This window comes from Meriones unguiculatus, chromosome 4, assembly GCF_030254825.1.
Source record: "Meriones unguiculatus strain TT.TT164.6M chromosome 4, Bangor_MerUng_6.1, whole genome shotgun sequence".
In the NCBI taxonomy this organism is placed as follows: Eukaryota; Metazoa; Chordata; class Mammalia; order Rodentia; family Muridae; genus Meriones; species Meriones unguiculatus.
This window is the reverse complement of record NC_083352.1, coordinates 118,476,977-118,498,337: the sequence shown is the minus strand read 5'-3', so window position 1 is coordinate 118,498,337 and position 21,361 is coordinate 118,476,977. Positions and strand designations below refer to the sequence as shown.

The window sequence follows — 21,361 nt, the reverse complement described above, 5'->3', positions numbered from 1 at the left end:
CCAATGTAGACATTTTCGTATTGAGGTTCCCTTTCCCTGATAACTACCTGTGTCAAGTTGAACACCAAAATGAGTTAGGACAGCCACTGAACCATCTCACCGTCCCTGGGTTAACTCTTGAGAAGTAGTGTTATAGTGGCCAACAAACTGCTTAGTGTAAAAGGCAGCCGGTGGTATGAGGACACTGCTATGTACCATTTCTGCATGGTTGCTGTTTAAAGTCTACCTTTTTTGCGTGTATATCTGTAGTAACATCTACTTTAGAGATCTCTGTTGAAATAAAATGAAGTGATTAGAAATAAAGTCCTTTGAAAATTTTTGGTGCACCAGACCCCCTGCTGTGGGCTATTATTGAGGTACGCTAATTTCCTTTCTTGTCTCCATCTTTATTTTTTGTAGGTGCAAGAAATGGGGAGTCCCAATTGAGAAGATTTACAACAAAACCCAGAGGGAGAAGTTTGCTTGGGCCATCGATATGACAGATGAGGACTACGAGTTTTGACCAGTCTTGCCCGGCAGGGGTTCTGTGAAAAGGAACAGTGTGGTTTGGGGAAGATGGATAAACTGAGCCTCACTTGACCTCACACCGAGGGAGAGGCCTCAAGTCTTAACAAACCAACATCTTTGCAAAAAGATAGACCTGGAGATATTATAAGGGAGAGCTGAGCCAGTTGTCCTATGGACAACTTATTTAAAAATATTTCAGATATCAAAATTCTAGCTGTATGATTTGTTTTGAACTTTGTTTTTATTTTCAAGAGAGCAAGTGGATGGGAATTTGTCAGCATCCTGCCAGGCAAATTCAGTTTTGCTGCAATGTTTGGATTCTCTCAGCTACTGTATGCGAAGTCTGATTATATTGGTGCGTTTTTACAGTTAGGGTTTTGCAATAACTTCTATATTTTAATAGAAACGAATTCCTAAACTCCCTCTTCTCCCCTATTTCAGGAACTTAAAATTAAGTAGAACAAAACAAAAACCCAGCGCACCTATTAGAGTTGTCACTCTATTGTCATGGGAATCAGTTTTCATTAAACTTGAAGCAGTTGTGACATCGGCAGTGTTTTGGTTCAGACACCTATTCACAGAAAAGCATGATGGGAAAATATTTCCTGACTTGAGTGTTCCTTTTTAAATGTGAATTTTTATTTCTTTTTAATTATTTTAAAATATTTAAGCCTTCTTCTTGATCTTAAAGATCGTGTAGCTTGGGGTTGGGGAGGGATGAAGGGCGAGTGAGTCTAAGGATAATGAAATAATCAGTGACTGAAACCATTTTCCCATCATCCTTTGTTCTGAGCATTCTATGTACCCTTTGAGAGATCCATCTTTTTCTTTGGAAACCCCAGTCTTTCATTTGAAAGATTATATTGTATAAAAACTTCCACAGGTCAATAAATTTTGAGGAAAATGAGCATTTGGTCCAAGAAAAAAAAAACAAAAAACAAAAACAAAAAGAAAAAATAATCAAGATTTTAGGGCTTTTATTTTTTTCTTTTGTAATTGTGTAAAAAATGGAAAAAAAACATAAAAAGCAAAATTTTAATGTGAAGACATTTTTGCTATAATCATTAGTTTTAGAGGCATTGTTAGTTTAGTGTGTGTGCAGAGTCCATTCCCACATCTTTCCTCAAGTATCTTCTATTTTTATCATGAATTCCCTTTTAATCAACTGTAGGTTATTTAAAATAAACTCCTACAACTTAACGGAAACTTAGCGTCTGCCTCTTTGTGAATGAGGTCCCAGGCCAGAGCCAAGGCCCGGGGCTGGGATTTAGTGCAGTACATAGTCTGTTCACTCAGGGCAGCAAGAGTAGGTTCCTCCCAGGGGAAGATGGAATGGAGCTTGACCTGGAAGTACATCTGTCCTGATGTATAATGAAGAGTTTCAAAGTCTGCATTCCCCAAAGAAAACCCCAGAAAGCAAGGGGATGCATAGTAAATCTTTAAGAACTGCCTAGGCCCAGTATATGTAGTGCCTATAGAGCAGGACAGGGCCAAGTTTATTTGAGAAACGATTATAGAGAACTTTCTGTATGTACTGGACAGAAACAGAAGGTAGCTTGAGCTTTGCTTACTTGGTGAAGCCTCCAGTCAGTACTGAGATCAGAACAGTAATGAGAACTAGATCTCAGAAGACCCTGTAGTGAATGGTTTAAGGCATTAACTGGGACCATCCTGGAGCTCATGATACCCCAAAGTCTGAAATTCAGGATGAGAAGCTGAAGTCTTCAGGCCAAAGGGAAAGTCAGAATGGGTCACCAGGTGAAGGGCCTGCACCCGAGCTTGCTGGCATGAGCAGTCTGTTCAGAACCACCTTCCTTAATGGTCTCAGTTGTCACTGGTGCCAGGACCACAGCAGAAAATCCTCAGTCCCTTGAAGCTTGAACTTCATTGGCCAATGAGAGGCAGTACCTTATTCCAGGGAATAAAAATAATAAAACCATCACTATTTGCAATCAAGATTATACTCGGGTATTTTTGAGTTCTGTAGTGTTGAATTAGCCAGACGGAATGTTAAAACAGAAGGTCTTGGGTAACCAATTCTGACTGTTAGCTGATAAGAAATGAATCTTAGTTTTGTGACCTGATGATAACTAGGGTGCTAGCACTGAGTAGATAACTGAGCAGGAAGTAGTTCCTACTTCTGGCAAGCTCCACCTGCCATGTCTTCTCTGATAACAGATGAAGAGCAAGTAGCAAGGGGCATTCTAGGCTGTGGTGGCAATCCTGAGTAAAGCCACAGAATGGGAATCTCAGCTGATCCTGACTGGGGCCAAGAAGAAGCTTCAAAGATTAGGAGTTGGGAGTGCTGCTGAGCAGGAAGGGTAAAGGGCTCAGAAAGATGCTTGAGTTTGGAGAATAGGAGTAAACCTATGTCCTTGATGACCTGACACGTCTCAATTTCAGCCCATATTCAAGAGCAGAAGCCAGATGGGAAATTCTCTTTTGTGGTGCCCAGTTGTGGGGCAAAGGGGAGTGGCTTCTTTGTGGCACCCAAGCTACATATCCCCCAGTCCACCACTGCTATCCGCAGCAAGTCCATTGTCCCCATCAAAAGCTGTGAGATCTAACAACCACCACATTAAAAAATGAAAAACTTACCCCCAGTCTTTACCCCTACGGACTCTTTTCCTCTCATTTCATAAACAAGTACCTGCCATGAGTTACCCACACCACTCTATCATTCCCCACCTACTGTCCCTCAGTCCCTTCACTGCCTTCCCTGCATTCTAACCCTGGTCACCAATGACCAAGCATCAAGGAGAAAATACCTTCCTTTCAGCATCTTGCTTAAGCTGATGTGATTGGGGCTGTTACTGTTTTTGTTTTGTTTTGTTTTGTTTTTTTAAGCACTGCTACTGAAGTGTATTTTACATGTCATAAATCCAACACTAAGTAGTGTTTAGTAATTACTGACAGGTTCATCCATCATCATGGGTCAGTTCTAGACCACTTTCATCTGAGTAAGATCCCTCATGCCCATTTGTAGCTAATCTACGTTCCCACCAGTATCCTCCACTGGTCATTCTCTAAAATGTCTTCTGGACATTTTATTTGAAAGAACTCATAGCATGCAACCACACCTTCTACAAATGTCTTTCTGGCTCCTATAATGTTTCCTGGTTTCACCCCTCTTTTTGTCAGGCTGCTTGTTGCTGAGACACCTCTAATGTTAGGTCTGTAGCTGCCATGTTGTCTCATTTAGCCTGGTTAATTCCAGTCACACTCGTGAACTCCAGAATTATCAACCACACTTCTGCAGCATGTCCCCAGAAACTTGGGGATAGCTCAGTGCTTGTTTTTCTGTTGGGCCTGGGTCTCCTGTGTGTGAAAAGCACCACATTTACTGAACCGGGTAGCCTCAGCCTTCAGCTTTCTCCCACTCTCATAACTAGTAATTGGTCAGTCTTGAAATTCTTTCCTAATACAGTGCACATAAGCATTTTCCCAAAGGGATTTTTTTCTTTTTAAGTTCCTAAGAAAGAACTTTTATTTCAGCCCTTGCAAATCCCTCCTATAAAGACACATCCCCAACTTGTTTTGAACAAAAGAGCACTTCTTGGAGAACATTATACCCTGGGATGACCTTGGTCTAGCGTGTTTGGATGCTTTTAAGTAGTCCCCTGATAAATCAGTAAACAGGGAAGAAGAGATTCAATAGACTATTTCCTACAACTCCAAGCAAGCTGCCTTTTTTAAATTACCAAATAGATGTTTTAGGCTTAATAATTATGCTGTACTTATATATTTTTAAAAATCTTTTAGAAAAACAAATATTTATAGAAAACAAGTGATCATCAGTTCATAATTGCAGAACCTGGGGCTAAGTGTTGTAGCTCAGAGGTGGGATACTTGGCCCTGAGGTCTGCCTCTAACACCATAAAACCAGAAACAACAAAACAAACAAACAAAAACCAATATAACTTCCAAAGCTGGGTGGAGGCTCATTGTACCTACTATCCTGTCTGGATTACAGTTGAGAATCCTTATAGCTTGTTTAAAACAATGCAGTGATTATTATGAAAACCTTATCACATATCTGGAAGATCCATCATTGCCACATTAAGGCAATTATGCTTAGATTAGAATTCCCAGTGACAGCATATCTGCTCTATATATTCTGTGGGTACAGGTTATAAGAAGTGTATTTTTCAAGCTTCACACATAAATGGGTGTGGGTGGCTGGAGAGAGGATTCAGAGGTTAAAAGCACCTACTGCTATTCTAGAGGACCAGGGTTTAATCCCTAGCATCCACATGGCAGCTTACAACTGTCTAACTCCAGGATCTGACACCCTCACATAGAAGTACTTGTAGCCAAAACACCAATGCACATTAAAAAGAAAAAAAAGTGTTTATCTTGGGGCTGGAGAGATGCCTCAGTAGTTAAGAGCACTTGTTACTCTTGCAGAAAATCTGGGTTTGGTACCTTGTACCCACAAGGTGGCTCACAACCATCCAAGTAACAACAGTTCCAAGTGATCCTATAACCTCTCCTGACCAGGCACACAACTGGTGTGCAAACATACACAGACAAAGCACTCATACACAAAGTAAAAAAGGTGGGTAAAACTTATGTGTAAATTATTCTTCAATAAGGCTAGGCTTTCAGAAGCTGTGAAGGCAATGTGCTTTGATAACATTGGATGATTTTCCATGTAATTCTCATGGTAAAAAGGCAGACTCAAAGATTCACTTGAAGTTTATTAACTGGCAGGACTGTGAATGTGGGGAATCAATATTCATAAATAAATGGTTTACAGTAATGCTATTCAAAGTATTCATGTCTCACTGAACAAACGTGGCATTTTAATCACTCATTTCTAAACCTTGGTACTTCTTTTGCTGAAATACTCCATGAAGTACCTTCAGGTGATTTCATTGTGAAAGAAGTGTTTATCTCATTTGGAGAGGCTATATTTCATGAATACACAGCGCCTCTTACTTTGTTCACTAAATAATCTAGATAAGGCCTTTCTTACTCCCTGTGCCCCTGTCAGATTGAACATGGTATGTAGGCATTTCTGTAGCCACTCTAGAACAGGCTTGGTCTGTTCCTGCCCTGCTGAGATCCTCTAGAGGCCCAGTAGGGATGTGTGCTGGAAGAGAGTAAAAAGCAAACCCTGACCTCTGTTTCCCCTCTGTCTTCAGTGCTACACTTGACCTTAGTGAAACAGGGATTGTACCTGCCATTTCCGGCTAAAAAGCCAATGGGAACAGTAAGTAGGGAGACAGCCAGGGCTGTAGAGGGAAGAAACACTTGGGAGCTGTTACAACAGGTGTGCTTTTTAAATTGAATTAAAACAAAAACAAAAACCTCTGAAGTTCCTTTAAGGGACTGAGAATGTAACCTACCTAAGGAAGGAGCCAGGAGGTTATGGTATCAGAAGGGGTGGAGCCACAGATTGATTTGGAAAATCAGAGGACAAGAGCCTATACTGCAGGCTGGAGTAAAGCTAAAGGTTCACTGACGTGTGTACTTTGGAAGTACTTGCTGAGTGCACACCTAACATAGTAGAGTAAATAAGAGGGATAAGAAAAGGAACACAGCTTATGCATGGATTAACCAGACACTTCAAGTCTGTAAGTCTGTCTCCCTTTGTGAATGGAACATCACCAAACTATGCCTTTAATTCATGACTTCTACAGTTGCTCAAGAGGAACAAATTACAAGTGTGTTAGTACTTGGTACTAGCCTGCTGAGAACACCCTCTTAATCAAATACATATCCATGTGAGAATCTTTTTTTAATAATTCCAGAAAAATCTTATCCTCTTTCCGAGGACTCAGTTATCAAACATCAATAGTTATTGCTTCAGCTTAGCCACATTCTCAATCATAGCAGCTTTATATCAATCATATTATGATCCCTCTTATAACCACATCTCTCATTTCAATAATATGGCATTTTTGTTCTTTTGTGTTTAAGTATTCTGTTTTCTTAAAGAGCTTGGTATGGTGGTATCTACTGGATATCTCAATTCTTGGGAGGCTGGAGAGACCAAGTTTAAAACTAGTCTGGGTTATACACACAAGACCTTGCCTCAAAAAAAAAATGCAGTAAACATAACAGTGTGCCTGCTTCCCACTCAAAGGAAAACTTGTCATTACTTCTGGAAGAAGTAGAAACAGAAAAACAGCTGCTAGTCCCTAAGATCACAAAGAGCTATGAGACTGAGGATAAACTTTTTCCAGAACAATGAACATCCATTCCAAGCTTGTACTGAAGAACACAGATCCCTATAGGTTGGTGGAGGCTGTATGCATTCCTATTTCCTTCCTGTTTACTCCAAAATGCTGACTTTAGGACTGCTTCCCAATAAGCATTCTACTTTCTAACCTATCAGAGTCAGCATCCTAAAAAACAACAACAACAAAAACCCAACCTAGCCAGGAGGCATGGTAGCTCCCACTTGTGATCCCAGCAAGCCTGAGAGGCAGAGCAAGGAGAATTGCTAAATTCGAGTCTACCCTGGGCTACAGACACTTTGTCTAAAACAAAACAGAACAAAACCCAATTTTGACAAACAGGCTTAAAATAACTAAAAACAGAAAACAGGGATAGTGAGACAGATGAGTGGGTAAAGGTGCTTGCTGCTAAACCTGATGACCTGAATTCAATCCCTAGGAACTACATGGTAGAAGGAAAAAACCAACTCCCAGAAATTTTCCTCTGACCTCTATATGCGTGCCATGGTATGCATACACATGCATACACACATGCACACACACAATGTAAAAACAAAACAAACAGCTGGTAGTAATGTTCAGAAAGTGGTGAAAATGGGGGGGAAGTTGGTGGTCAGCACAGCACTGACAATCTTGGCTGCCTGGATTAGTGTTTATCTCTGGACCTGCTGGCTGTGTGACCCTAGGAAGGTGCCAAGCTTGCTTGCTGACCTCAAACTCGAGATCCTCCTGCATCAGCCTCCAAAGTCCTATAACGTGGGAGTGTACACTGCCAAGTAAGGCCTCAGTTGTTTTTGTTTTTTTGTTAAATGGGATTAACAGAGAATCTTAAAGAGCTGTAATGAGCCAATATAAATAAAGCAAGCTATATCATGTTCACAATATGCTTAGCACTGTTCTACAATATCTCTGAGATCAAGTCCACAGGCCAGAGGGGCAGTCAGTCTCTCCTCCCACCCCAGGCACAGGCTTGGTATAAGCTAAGGCATGCTGAAGCATGAGTGTTTCTGGAAATAAACCCCAAGCGGGGTTAATCTGGATGATGTCAAAGGTGAGTGCTTTGTGTGGGCGATAGGGCTGCTCCTCCCAAACAGCACAAATGTATATACATTACCAGTGACACCTACTCATCCTTATATATTCTGAGCTGGGGGAAGCCCAGGCTGGCCACACCCTGTGTGTGCCCTACTTTTCCCAAACTTGGTGGAAAGGCCTGGGAAGCTAATGGGGGCTCTGTTCCCCATTACAGGCCTGGAAAAAAAAAAAAAAAAAACGCTGTTGGATAAGAGCTTCATGGAGCCCTTGGGGGTCTTACTACAGACACAAGAGCAAAAGGTTTGGGCTGGACACTGAGAAGTTCCCAGAAAATAGATTTTAAAAGTGCATTGAAGCCTATAGGCTGTTGGAATTGGCACAGAAAGCTCAGCAATGATTACAACATTTAATTGTAAATGTTGTAATCTCCCAGGTGCCTCCTGGGAGAACTGACAAGACCAGGCAAGCAGGAAAGGCCCTACCCAGCCCCATCTGCCCTCTCAGTCTCATCATTCCTTTCTACTGAGTAAACCCCAGGATCCATTTGGCCTCAGGGCCTTTGTACATGCTATTACTCTTGCATGGAAACTACTTTCCTTTAGCCCACCCTTAAAAAATGAATCTGTTGATCTTCTTTACATTCTTTGGCCTCTCTTGAAGTTCTACAGACATGGATATTCTTCCTCTTACCTACAATGATTGGCCAGCCAGCAGATGACCACCAGGATTTACCTCAGCCAGTGGCTCTTTTGTGGAAGAGAAACAAGTGGTCTCACTTCAAGTCGTGGTGCTCCGAAACCTTGATTAGAGGATAATTATGAGCATCAGCTGTTCAAGCCAGGGTCAAGCAATTGGGTCAATTCCAGTTCCCTCCCTCCTCCATTAAAGGCCAGTCACTAGGTGGCAGTCAGTCCATCTCAACTACTCAATCCCTTAGGACAAAGGTCCTCAATATTACACTGAATTCTGACTTTCTTGAGGACCACATTCAAGGAAAACGGCAAGCTTTTCACCACTTCAGCATGGCAAAGCTGGAGGTGGCCCAGCTTAGTGGGTTGTCAGAACTCATACATTCACAAATTCTAGTCTCACGAATCCCAGGGAAACTTTTCTGCAAGCTGGGTGCCCTGTGGAACTCCTCACCTCTGAAATGCAGATAGCCGGCTAGAGTTGCATGGTAGTTGCTGCCCAGATGTCTGCTCATCACTGGTCAGACAGCATGATCAAGGGATGCCCTAGGGTTTACGGATGCTGTTCAGAGAACTGCTTTAAGAAGTCTGATTTTAAGTTATTCAACAGTCACAGACAGGTGTCGTGTCTGGAAAATGCAGCGAAAGTCAGTGGTGAGACAAGGGAAGGCAAGACAGGACTACTGGGCCATGAAGGGAGTGCTGATTTGAATTGCAGTGGAATTCACGTGCATGATCAAAGGATCAGGATTTAATTCCATTTTAGTGGAAAATCCTTGAAGCACAAATGCAGGTAAGACCCAATAGAGATGGGGCTTCAGGATCATGGGTTAGAGTGGAGAGAGCCGCAACAGCAGAAAAGGAGAGCCTCAGTGTATTTATCTAGGGGAGAGACAGAGGAGAAAAAGTCTCCTGGCAAGGTGTGGGGCCTCCCCAACTCAAGGAGTTTACTGCCACGTAGATAGATGAAGCCGGGGAGAGCAGCCATGTGATGAGGATGGCAAGGCTGTGGCGCAGATAACAAGATGCCAGGGTCGGGAGGGAGGTCGGGGGGAGATCAGGATTGGCGTCACCTGTGTCTACGCAGAGGAGAAGCCCCCCGAAGGGTCGGCTCGACCGAGCAACTGGCCCAGCCCTGAGTCCCGAGGAAAGCAAGTTTCTGGGGCCGGGAGGGATCAGCACGGGAAGGGGGTGGGGGAGCAAAGGTGGGGAAAACCCAGAGCGTTGGCGAGCATCTGCAGGTAGGCGCCGGCGGAGCGTGAGGCGAGCAGCGGCCCACGCGAGACGCTTCCAAGGCCAGGGGGCCGCATCGGAGGGGCCAGCCCGCGCCCGCCCGGCCTCTTCCCGCGAGGACACCCTCGAAGGCCACCCCAAGACTGGTTTGCTCAGCCCTCGCCAGAGACGCCTGTGGCGAAAGGGAGGGGCGGGCATGCTGTCACTCACGGCCCGCTGGCCAATCCGCGGGTGCGCCCCTCCCCGGAGAGGGTGCGCGGAGGGCCCGCCCCCGCCGCCGCCGCCGCCGCTGCCGCGGGTGTGAGGCGGCCAGCCTGGCGCGGCTCCCTCCGCCAGGCAGCCCGCCCAGGTAACCGGGTTCGGCGGGCGGGCCGGGGGTCGCGCCTCCCCCTCACTTCCCGGGCGGCCTGCACACTGCGGCGGGGCCCGTGCGGGACGGAGACTCGTGCTCGCGCATGACTGACGGACGGGCCGCAGCCTGTGGGCGGGGTTGCGTGTGTGACGGGCGGCTGTGGCCCGCGCCGGGGCAGGGCCCGCGCGCGGGGCGCTCTGCGGGACCGAGGTGTAGGTATGCCCGCCGCGGCCTGCCTCGGGTCGCGGGGCGCAGGCGCGACGGCGGGCGGGGGTCGCCCCCACCAGCGCCTTTGTTCCCGGCGTGCCGGGGGCGGAGCCTCGCCCCGCCCCGCCCCCGCGCTCAGTCCCCGCCCCGTGTCCGCCCGCAGGAGCCGCCACCGGGTCCCGCGCGCCTCCCGGGCCGCCGCCTCCGCCTCCGCCTCCGCCTCCGCCTCCGCCGCCCCGGGCCCGCCGGCCTGCGTCGCCGAGGTCGCTGCAGCATGGCGGGCGCCGCGACCCCCTGCGCCAATGGCTGCGGGCCCGGCGCCCCCTCCGAAGCCGAGGTGCTGCACCTCTGCCGCAGCCTCGAGGTGGGCACCGTCATGACTTTGTTCTACTCCAAGAAGTCTCAGCGGCCGGAGCGGAAGACCTTCCAGGTCAAGTTGGAGACGCGCCAGATCACATGGAGCCGCGGCGCCGACAAGATCGAGGGGTCCAGTAAGTGCGCCCCTGTCCGGCCTGCCCTCCAGCCCGCCAGCCTCCCGAGCACTTGGGCAAACTTTCGGGCCTCGCGCCTCGCGCCCCGTCGCCGCCTAGTCCCTGGTGATCACTCTGGGCGGGGGGCATCCGGGTCTTGGATCACCTGATAGGACACCCCGTCCCCCAGCAGCGGGGAGTGTTCCAGGCACTTTGCCCTGAGGCCTAAAAGTCCTCACTGTTTGGACAAGTGGAGCGGGATTCTGGTCCCTAAAACCGGGCCGCTGTCACCATCGGTGAGGGGAAGCCAAGGCAGGGACCCCTCATCCATCCTGAGAACCTGGGGAACCGACAAGACCTTGCCCACTGCTGTGTTTCCAGAGAGTGTTGTCTGAAACTGAGAGCTCCAGGATGGGCTTATGGACACAGGCACCTTCGGAATCCCCATTTAGAACTTAGGCAAATGTTGGGGTAGGGCTGGTTTTGGAGCAAAGCGGGCCTCCTCATCTCCCTTTTGGAGATACGAAGAACGTGGTCCTTTGGAAGAATGGGGTAGAAAAGCTGAAGTAAAATAATGGCTGCTTTTTTGTCCCCCTGGATGCTTTATTTATTTTGTCCCAAATCTGAGTTTTGGAGGTCTGTGTTGATAGGCATACATCCAAAGCCATAGCTGGGGCTCTTGGTAAAACTACCACTTTGCTCTTGCAAGCATGTAACAAAAAGCTTGGATTCAGAAAGGTTCTCTGGACCTTGAGGTTAGGTACTCCTCTTAGGAGCTGAAGGCCAGTTTGGGGTTCTGCCCTTTGTGTTGGATGCTCTGTTGACTACAGAGGAGCCCAGAGTGCTCATCTGGTTTCATGTCTTAGCCTTCCCAGGCCTGAATTTGGAGGGTTTACACAAAACAAGTCTCTGGTGGGAGGAATAAAGAAGGGGTTTTGAGAAACCTCAGCTCTTTCTGAGGTGTCATTTTCCTTGGTGTGAGGCTGGATGGGCACTCAGCTCTGTCCTCCCAGCTGAAGAGATGATGTATTCGCAACTCCAGACCTGAGTTGCTTCTTGTAGGGACCCCCAAAGAGACTATAATTGGAGAGACCTAGTCTCAGAACCAGGTCTGTGTTAGAGAGTGGGGGTGTCAGGAAGTAACAGACAGACGGTCCCACAGATCTTCCTGGGTATAGTGTGCATGTGTGTAGATGGGTGAGGAGATGAGGAGGAAGGAAGGTTTTTGTGGTAAGGCAGCCATCCTCAACTGCAAACTTCACATCTAATACAGCTGCCAAACAGAATTGTCACCTAACCATCATCAGTGCCCATCAGCCCTGGTCTCCATTGGAAGAACATTTCAGTGATTTTAAGAAACCATGGTTTTTAGTATTGGTGGATGGGACTGCAGGCAGTTCCTGTGGTCCTGAGAACATCACTCAGACTTCAGGTTGCAAGTGTGGCCACCTTTTTTACATTTCTAGTATTTCCTGTATTTAAGTGGTGAGGTTAGATCCCTGGTAGGTAGCTCTTGGTAACAGCTGCATTCTAAACCATGTGTGTGACCAGTAGGTGGTAAGTTGGTTGTTAGTAAGCCCGGTAGTTGAAGACAGGTTTGCATTTGAAGCCAGTATGTTAGCTGTATGTCACCCAGCCAGGTACTTTCCTTCTCAGGTGCTGTTCCTCTGTAAGTTACTAAAAGTATGTTTATATATAAATGGTCATTCGTGGAAATGAGATAGCTGATGGAAAGGAAGGGTTAAACCAAATATGTAATAGATGTGAGCTGAGACATTGCAGATGTTTAAAAACCAGTTCTTAGTTATGGTTGATGATGCCTGTCCTGCCAGACCCTTGGATGGGGTTCTGAGGGATGTCTAATGTGGCTGTTAAGAGAAAGAAAGGACTTGGAGGGAGGAGGGCCGAGAGAAGTTGTCTTTTTACTTAACTCATTACTCAGTAGACGAGAGGAAACATTTTTATTTTGCCGCACATCAGTTACCCATCCACTTAGCCATCATGTAGGACACATTTCTGTAGAGAAAATGTTTAGTTTTGTACATTGGACGTCTTTGTAAATTGGGGCCTGAACAGAAAGAAGGGGTTGAAGAGGGAACCAGCTAGTCCATTTTGTTTCACGCAGTTCTTTGTGGGTTTGACTTAGGAATACAAAGAACCTCATTTTCCCAGACCTAAAAGGGTCATCCTGAGATCTGCAAGTTTTCATTGGTCTGGCCATTTGATTTTTGGGGCCCAGATTGAAGGCTGGCAGACTAGTCAGTGTGGAGTTCACACCTTGTGAATGGAGCTTTCCACTGAAGCCCTGCCCCACCTCTGCCTATTTGCGTCTCACTGTCTTGGTGGGTTCCCATCCTTGCTGCCTCCTGTAGCTTATAGAAAGGATTGAGTTGCCAGTTGGTTCCCTACCACCTGGTCTCTTGTTCAATTGCCTCAGGGGTTTGACCTTTTCCTGATAACTTTAGCTCTGTCTGAAGCCAAACCGGGGAGAAAGACTACCACTGCCCTCAGAGTGCCATGGCCCTGAAGGACACTGCCATCTCCTAACTCTGTGTTCTCTCATTTGGCACTTGTAAAACAAGTCAGCATCTTCTGATGTCTAAGGCAGCAGCTTGGCTTGAAAGGGGCGGAAAGTGTTTTGGTTCTGTTTGATTGTGTGGTGGTGTGACCGGAGTCAGGCTGCTGTTTGGCATTTTTGTTGCAGAATTTCAGTGAGTTAAAAGCAGTTATAGACTTCCTGCCCAGTGCTAAAGAGACTTTTCACTCTGACTGCTAACCAATCCTGCTCTCAGGTTGTGTTGGCAGTGGGCCTTGGGCTCATCATGTTTTCTTTAGCCTTTGTTTCTCCTTGTGAAGAGAAACCTCCACGTTCAGATGGTTTTTACAGGTAAAGACCCCTTGAACATCTGCAGCCAGCCTTCCAAGACTTTGGCTCTGTAGCTTTCCATATAGTGTCTCTGGTGAGGCAGTTCAGACTCATGGTTAGTGAGGTTGTCCAATTGAGGACCACTGTTGGCACAGCAGCTCCAGATGGGGACTCTAAAGGTATACTGTGGTTGCTGGGGTGTGGCCTCTGTAGCTTTGGGCATCTGGCGAGGAATGCCCAAGAGGCCTACTCTGAGGATAGGCCCATGGCGCCTAAGAACATTAGGCAGCTATCCTCAGGGATTCCTTTGTGCTGGCTAGGCACTCTTAGTGAGAGAACAGCAAGGGCATGTGCCTGGACCTCCAGAGCTAGCCATTCCTGCCATGTGTATCTTAGACCTCTTCCTGTTTCCTCAGCACCGCAAGCTTGCCTAGTATGAGAATTTCTAGCTCCTGCGTCCAGGTAGGGTTTTGTTTTCTCCAAACCTGCTTAACGGATGACTAGCAAGGCTGAGCAAACCCAGAGCAAAGCCCAACACCTCAGCTTCTCCCAGCACTGTGTCCAGAAGGGGTGTTCTACATAGATGCATAGATTTGAGTTGGAATCTAGAGAACCTGACCACCAGCGTTGTTTCAGGTGCCCCTTGGAATGATGGGCATTTATTTGTTCAATAAACATTGTTTGCATACCCCTTATTTGCCTGTGGAGGAGACGGGAGAATGCAGTGATGGAACAGGGGTGAGTAGGGATGAGTGCGGCGTTGAGTAGTAAAGCAGTGAACTCAGACTGCACATGTTGTTCGGTACACAGCTCAACTGCTCTGTGATCTTGAATGTGCACTTAACCTTTTGAGCTTCTTGTCTATAAACAGTACTGACTGCCAGGTTCCTATGAGGATTGGGGGACTATTTGTGTAACATACTTGGCATCAAGTATGGTGTGGTATACATGCTTAATGTGCAGAGTCTGACAGGCGAGAAATGGATCAAGTCCCCAGGAGGGCCAGGGTAGAAGGAGAAGAGATATGTCTGCTGTGGTCAGAGGCTGGTGCCTGGCCACCAAGTCCTTTGATGAAGGGCAAGAAGCTGCAATTCTCAACAGTGCCTCTATGATCATGCTTCTTGGCATGGAGAGAAGACATCAGCTGCTTGGGTGAAGATATCATTTTGGATTATTTCTTTTCTTTTTTCTTTCTTTTGGTTTTTCGAGACAGGGTTTCTTTGTATAACCTTGGCTGTCCTGGACTCTCTTTATGGACTAGGCAAGCTGTAACTCAGAGATCCACCTGCCTCTGCCTCCTAAGTGCTGGGACTAAAGGTGTGCCCCACCACACCCAGCCTTTTGTCTTGTTTCTAAGCCTGTTCAACATTGAATTGGCCTCACTATCCGAATGATAGGGGACACCCAGTCTTCCAGGAAGTCACAGCCCAGAGTAGTAGGGCTACATCTGCTTCAATTAACTCAGAATATCTCTTTTCACTGTCTTCTTTCCCATGGAACATGGTTTCAAGGGCAGTGTATCCTCAACTGAATATATCCGAGGAAGTGGTAAGGTCTGAGGTTATGGAGGCCTGCTGTTAGGTCTTGCTGTTAGGAAACTTGACTCCCCCCCTCCCCCCCTGCTCATGGGGAGAAGTCAGTATGTACTTTAGGAAAGTCTTTGAAGGGATTTTGGGTAGGAGGACAAGAATGTTTTGGGTGCACCATGTAGCACTGCCTTGGAGGAATCTGTGACAATGACAAGGAATACTTCCGTGTCCATGCACAGCTAATCCTACCCTCCTGGTAACTGAGCTATGAGTAGTCAAATGTGTGGCTAGCTAGCACGTTCCTGTGGCCCTGGGCAAGTTACTTTTTAGCTTATCAGACGGTTCTAGAAACTAGTTCTTAACCAGGTCTGACAAATTCAAGGCCGTCTTGGTCTACCTAGTTACAGACCAGCCTGGGCTACAGAGTGAGTCCAGCCTCAAAACACACAAGGCAGGCAAACAAACAAACAAACAAAATTCCTCCTCGAGGAGTTCTAGGTTAAGCCTAAATAAGTAAGATTGTGCATAAACATAAGAGACTTCTGAAGTGGCCAGCAAAGCATTAGTCACACCTTCCCTTTGCTCCCATCTTAGTTAACAGCAGAGTTCTGCCTTCCACTGGAGTGTGGCTGGGAGCCTGTTGTCTCCTGAAGTTGGGTACAGAGAACAGAAGGATCTGGTGTTTGAATAATGTTCTGGGAGCGCATGGTGTGTTTTCTCACTCTGCATAGCTCCATGCATCTTATCCCTATTACAGAGAGAATGAAATAAAGGTCCCAAGAATGAGGTCATGGAGCAGTTTCATAGTGTGTGGCATCTCTGGGGTTGTAGTATTGTTTATTCTCCCACTCTAGGGAAGTGACTATTCTGTAGATATCCGACCTCTATTTTATACTCTGGTCAAATATGTTTACCCAGCCCAAGCTTTTGTCTGTGGACAAGCTAGACTTATTGCCTTCATACTGGACTCTCCAGTCTTGTCCTGGCCGTGGTACTTAGATAGCCACATACCTAGGCTTTCCAGATCTTCCCCTCCTACAATGAAGGTACCAACTGACATGGAAGTCAGAACACCTCATCCCTGGATTTGCCTCTACTGGCTTATGGTAACAGCCCATTAGCACCTCTACAGAGAAAAGGGTCACAGGATTCCAGGTGCTTCCAAGAAGCACCTTTCCAAGCCCCCTTCACAACAGACTTCAGTGTGCTTCCATTCCTGTGTCCTGCATCCAGCCATCAGGTGTTGGGTAGGCCTACCTGCTATGTGTTCGGCACACTGAGCTTGGTGGGGTTTCTTCTACTTGTGCCAGTTTATGGTAACACTCAGGGTTAGGGTTATATTGACCTTCATGTCATCATAGGCACTTTCTTTAAAAAGCAAGGGGGGGAGAGGCTGGAGAGATGGCTCACTGGCTGCTTTCCCAGAAGTCCCAGGTGTAATTCCCATCACTCATGTGGTGTATCAACCATCTGTAACTCCAGTCCTAGCAGGAAATCTGACCTCATCTGGCCTCCATAGGCACTGCATGCCTCCATAGTCATGGATTCAGGCAAATATTCATACATATAAAATAGAATAAATTAATAAAAAAGAACCATGGCTTCCTTGGGCCTCACTGGATCACTGACCAAGCAAGGCACCATGTGTACCCTGGCTCCTCACTGTGGGCCTCACTGGATCACTGCACAAGCAAGGCACCATGTGTGCTCTGGCTCCTCACTGTGGGCCTCACTGGATCACTGACCAAGCAAGGCACCATGTGTGCTCTGGCTCCTCACTGTGGCAAGCACGGTAAAGTCTAGTAGTGAACCTACAGTTAGGGCAAAAACAGCCAGACAAATAATTACAGGGTGTGGTGGGTGCTGTGAAGGAAACAAGCATGGGCTGCTCTGTCCAAAGGATGGTTTGAGGGCATGCTGCAAGGACAAAAGCCCCCGACCTCAGACTGGTGGCATAAAGGTTCATTTGCCCTTTACATTACATGAACCATCAATCTAAGCCACATCACTGTCTTTGGAGAATGGTCTCAGTGCTCTAGGTGAAGACCTGAATGTGGGCAAACTAGTCTAGAGAGGAATTTGGAACCTAGTGGCTAGGAAGGGATGGCTTTCTCTATAAAGTTAGGTACAGTATGTGTGATCTTCCAGAGATTGTCTTAGCATTTAGACTTTGAAGCCCTTCTATAATGTCCCTGCCTTTAGCCTTACTTGAGGTGGCACCTGAACATCTGTTGTAGCCTTAGTGTTTTTCCTGTAGCCTCCGAATTAGAGCTTCTTGCAGCCTCTTATCATGGTTGTTCCCATAGCACCTTTGTGTTATGTGCTAGAGGCTCCAGAGAACTAGGAATCCAGGCTCCTGGAGTCTTCTAGAGAATCTGCTTGTCAGTCCCCAGAGGGGGGTCGGGGTACTGGCTCATGAGCTGAATACTGGGGAGCTGTAGGGAGAGGTGGTGGGGACCATGGAGTTGATCTCAAGTGTCTCTGCATGCATTCCTGGCTCAGCCCTTGGTGCTCTCATGCTCTCCTTTCAAGAAGAGTGTTGAGGTAGTGCTGGACTAGCGTTGAGAGGCTGTAGTGGCTTTGTGCCCAGGCACAAGTATTAGCGGTCTACTCTCACCTCCTAGGAACCGGGCCCATCCTGGGGGAAGTAGGGAGGGCCTCCTTTTTATAGCCCGCATAGAGGCTTTGTGTATAGGCTCTGCTGCTTCCTTCCGGCTCTGGCCCTTCCCGTGTTGGCCAGAGGCCCTGGCTTCAGCAAAATTCAGGAGTAAATGGGGCGAGACTTTCTTCAGCAGAAGACTGGCATCTCCTTTTTTGAGCCCAGGCCAGGCATAGAGGAATTGGAAAGCAAGAAAAAGAGATGGCCCAGTCCTTGATCCAGGGGAGTTTGCAATCCAGAACATTCAGCAGGTGTGAAACCGGGTCTCACAGGAGACATTGCTGTCTTAGAGTGCTGAGGACTGAATCGGAGGGCCCAGATGGAGTTAGCCTATCTCTCTGGCAGCCCACCTGCTCTGTAGAGTCCCTTTCTTCCTCATTGATTGGCACCTCCGCACTGGGTAGAGGCTCTTGAGCTTGGAAGCAAAACAAAGACACTATGAAGAGTATACTGGCCTGACCAGTGAGAGAACTCGTATAGCCCACAGCAAGTTTGACACCATTTGTTTGAGAATCTAATTTTTCTTCAGCTCAAGTGGGGCATTTATTTTAGGGTCAGCTTCCTGGAGATATGGCTGAGTTAAAGTCTTAGAAAACAACTCTTGAGGATGTGTACCCGAGGGTCAGCACATCATTTGGTTGGCCATAGCTGTGGTAAGAATAAGGCCTTGACAATAAAATTTCTGGCTGTGTAGGGAAATGTGGGTGTGTGCTGGGGAGATTCTAGCCTCAGGCCCAGATAGTGGGCCTAAGTTCATAGTGTGATTAACCTAAGAAAGAGCGGGGGAGCCTCCATTAGCCATGGGTCCACAGGTTTCTCATCCTCTGGAGGTAGTAGATCAGCCCAGGTGTGCAGTTCCCTCATTTGGCAGTTAGGTATTGATGGGCAGGCAGTGATAGTCCTTCTCTAGGGCTCTGCACCTGATGCTTCACATGTGGGAAGCCACTTCCTTACCTACAACAGGAAAAAAGTGTAATGTTCTGTGTTCACTTGTCAGTCCTAGCTAGGACTGTGGCCTTTCTTGGGACCACTTAGCATACCTACCAAAGAGGTTCAGAAGGTAACTTACAATGGCATTTTGTAATCAGGGGTTACAAAATCAGGGGTTTTGTGACAGCCCTTGAGTCCAGTGTGACTTGAGAGTACCTGGTGCCAGACTGCTCCCAAGAGGCTGTCCTGATTTCTGCACTGAGAACTGGCCTATACTAGAAACATGAAGTTCTGTACTAGTATGTACATTGATGGGGGATGGGATGAACACCTACTAGAACTGGGGGTGGGGTCGCTCTCTCTCTCTCTCTCTCTCTCTCTCTCTCTCTCTCTCTCATTTGAGAGGTGGAAAGAATTTCAAAGCATCTAAGCTAGGCTTCCTGAGAAGACGGTGAATGAAGACAGTGAATGTGGTTGAAGACAGACACTAGATCTTTCTCTGGGGCCTTGCTTTTCTAGGGAGCAAAAGGGGAGTAGCTTTGTCTGGCAGGACCCAGAGGTTGTGGCAGATGCTGTGGAGGGGAGCTGCCATGTACCTCTAAGGCAGGAAACCTCTTGGGGTATAAAGAAATAAGTCTGCAGTCATCAAGCCTCCAACTTGATGACTTTCTTTGCCATTGAGAATTAACTCCTGTGACCTCCTGTTGGGGATTTAAGACTGGTCCTACTTGCACAAGCAAAAGGTGAGAAAATATGGTGAGTAGTTTTGCCACAGTAAGCCTCCCCCCACCTCCCTAGCCTCTCTCCATCATGTCTTCCCTTTAGTCTGAAGCTGCTTTGTTTTCTCTGTGGGAGGGAGAACCCAGATTTTCCTTTGACCTTGTAACCTACTGTTTCCCCTCCGCCCTTTGGAAGGGTCTTGCACAGATAGGGCAGCAGAGAGGCCTGCAGCATCTGAGTCTGGGGGGGGTCTCACTTACCTGCTGGCAGGAGCAGGTTGGTCAGCCAAGAAAGACTCCAATTACAGTTTTCTTTCCTTGCACACTTATTAAGTTCCTGCTAGGTATGGAGCAGTGAAGATGATATACATGGTCCATGTCCTCAAGGAACTTACAGAAAACAGCCAGACAGCCCTAAAAGACACATATGAGAACAGAGAGATAGCTAGCTCAGTGGGTAAACTCACTTGCCGTGCAGGCCTGAAGACCTTTGATCACTGGAACCCATAGTTGTCCTCTGGTCTCCCCAAGTGTCATGGGATATGTCCATCATTATACATCACATGCATATACACACACGCACACACATTAATAATAGAATTTAAAACAGTACATATAAGGCTTTTATTATAAGCGTGCCACAAAGCAGCATGTACAGTGCAGCCTGGAGTCGTGCCATCTACCCTGTGTTGCTCCCACTTGGCTGCTTCTCACAGGGATCTCAAGACAGTGCAGAGCACAAGCCAGGGGCACATTCAACTTGGCTTTGAAATATCTTTGGCTCTGCCATTCACCAACTGTCACCTTGGGTAGGGTCATTAACCACTCTGTGCTCAGTGTTCTTGCTTGGGAAATGGGAACCCTGATACTTATTTCATAGTATTAGTTGTAAAGATGAAACAACATAGCAAGTGTGCAAAAGATGAGTGACAGGATACCAGATGCCACTCCTCCTACTGCTGCCTTCTCCACTCAGCAGAGGCAGCAACCTCATCCTCTGTGCTTTGCAGTTTTTGAGAAATTTGTAGGCTGTTTAACATAACCTGCCTAGCATGACAAACCTAATGTGTCCTCCCATGGTTGAGCTCTAGCACCTAGGGTGATGTCCTTTCTAGTTGCTCATTGTGAATTAACAGTCAGCTGGCCTGGCATGGTTGGATTGAAGATTGATGAGAAACAAAGAAATCAATTATGTTTTGAAGTTTCAAAATGTTATGTTTTGAGGTCAGGAAACAACTTGGGGGGGTGTTCTCCCATGTGGGTCCTGGGGATTAAATTCAGATCCTTGGGCTTGGTAGCACATGCCTTTTCTTGCTGAACCATTTTGCTAGGCCTGAGAAAAGGGAATCTTAATGGTTAGTTGTGACGTTTTCAGTTCATACACCTGTCTGAAAGGTGATATTGTTGGTATACTCAGAGGAATATAGCCAGAAGTCTAGGGGTTTGGGTTAGAGAAGACAATATTTGCTTCGAAGTTAGTTGTGTGTGTGTATGTGTGTTCCTTAGGTGGACAGATAGGAATAGGAAGTGGGCATTGGAGTGTAGCGTCAGACATATAGAAGCTAGGGATGTTTTGTGAATTGTCTATATATCAGAAGGAATTAAAGCTGTGGGCATGACTATCATTGAGAAGGCATAACATAGACTTTGGCCTATGTTTAATGTGGGTAGGCCTATAGCTCACAAAGAAGCAGGAAAGTGGGCAAGGTTGTGTGGAAAAAATCAAGAGCAGAACACTAAATAGAAGGGAGGTTGTGCGCACACAGCACCACAGATGTCTCCCTGCTGCTCCATTCTTTGCATGACCTCATAGTTATCTGCCTCCCCATCTGTTTCCTCCGTCAGGCTGGGATTTTCTGAAGGGCAGGAACTCGGTGCCTATTGATTTGTTTCCCCAGGACCCAACTCAGGGCCTGGTTTGGAGCAGATAGATGCCTGTAACTAATGAAGTCCTGGAACAAGTGAATGAGTTTCAGGTGG

General features: G+C 46.9%; 2 protein-coding genes and 1 long non-coding RNA gene across 5 annotated transcripts in view; 2 read left to right on the top strand and 1 right to left on the bottom strand.

The window, feature by feature from the left end:
• The window catches only part of Top1 (DNA topoisomerase I), an 86,074-nt gene extending 84,361 nt beyond the window's left edge, over positions 1-1,713 (top strand). Inside the window, exon 21 of the mRNA XM_021644349.2 lies at positions 400-1,713. Coding sequence (XP_021500024.1) covers positions 400-502 — 103 coding nt within the window. The 3' untranslated portion in view covers positions 503-1,713. The remainder of the gene's footprint in view (positions 1-399) is intronic.
• LOC110552793 (uncharacterized) lies at positions 1,314-9,901 on the bottom strand. Of its 2 annotated transcripts, XR_009591598.1 has the most exons (4): positions 9,490-9,901; positions 8,871-9,045; positions 8,418-8,526; positions 1,314-2,415 (listed from the first exon to the last, which is right to left on the bottom strand). It is a non-coding gene; the product is annotated as an uncharacterized LOC110552793 (long non-coding RNA). The 2 variants fall into 2 exon arrangements; XR_002476673.2 differs by having other exon boundaries at positions 8,871-9,859.
• Positions 9,894-21,361, top strand: part of Plcg1 (phospholipase C gamma 1) — a 34,150-nt gene continuing 22,682 nt past the window's right edge. For both annotated transcript variants that reach the window (XM_021644352.2, XM_021644351.2), the window contains exons 1-2: positions 9,894-9,998; positions 10,372-10,699. In XM_021644352.2, the coding sequence (XP_021500027.1) occupies positions 10,483-10,699 (217 nt within the window). In that variant the 5' untranslated portion in view covers positions 9,894-9,998; positions 10,372-10,482. The remainder of the gene's footprint in view (positions 9,999-10,371; positions 10,700-21,361) is intronic.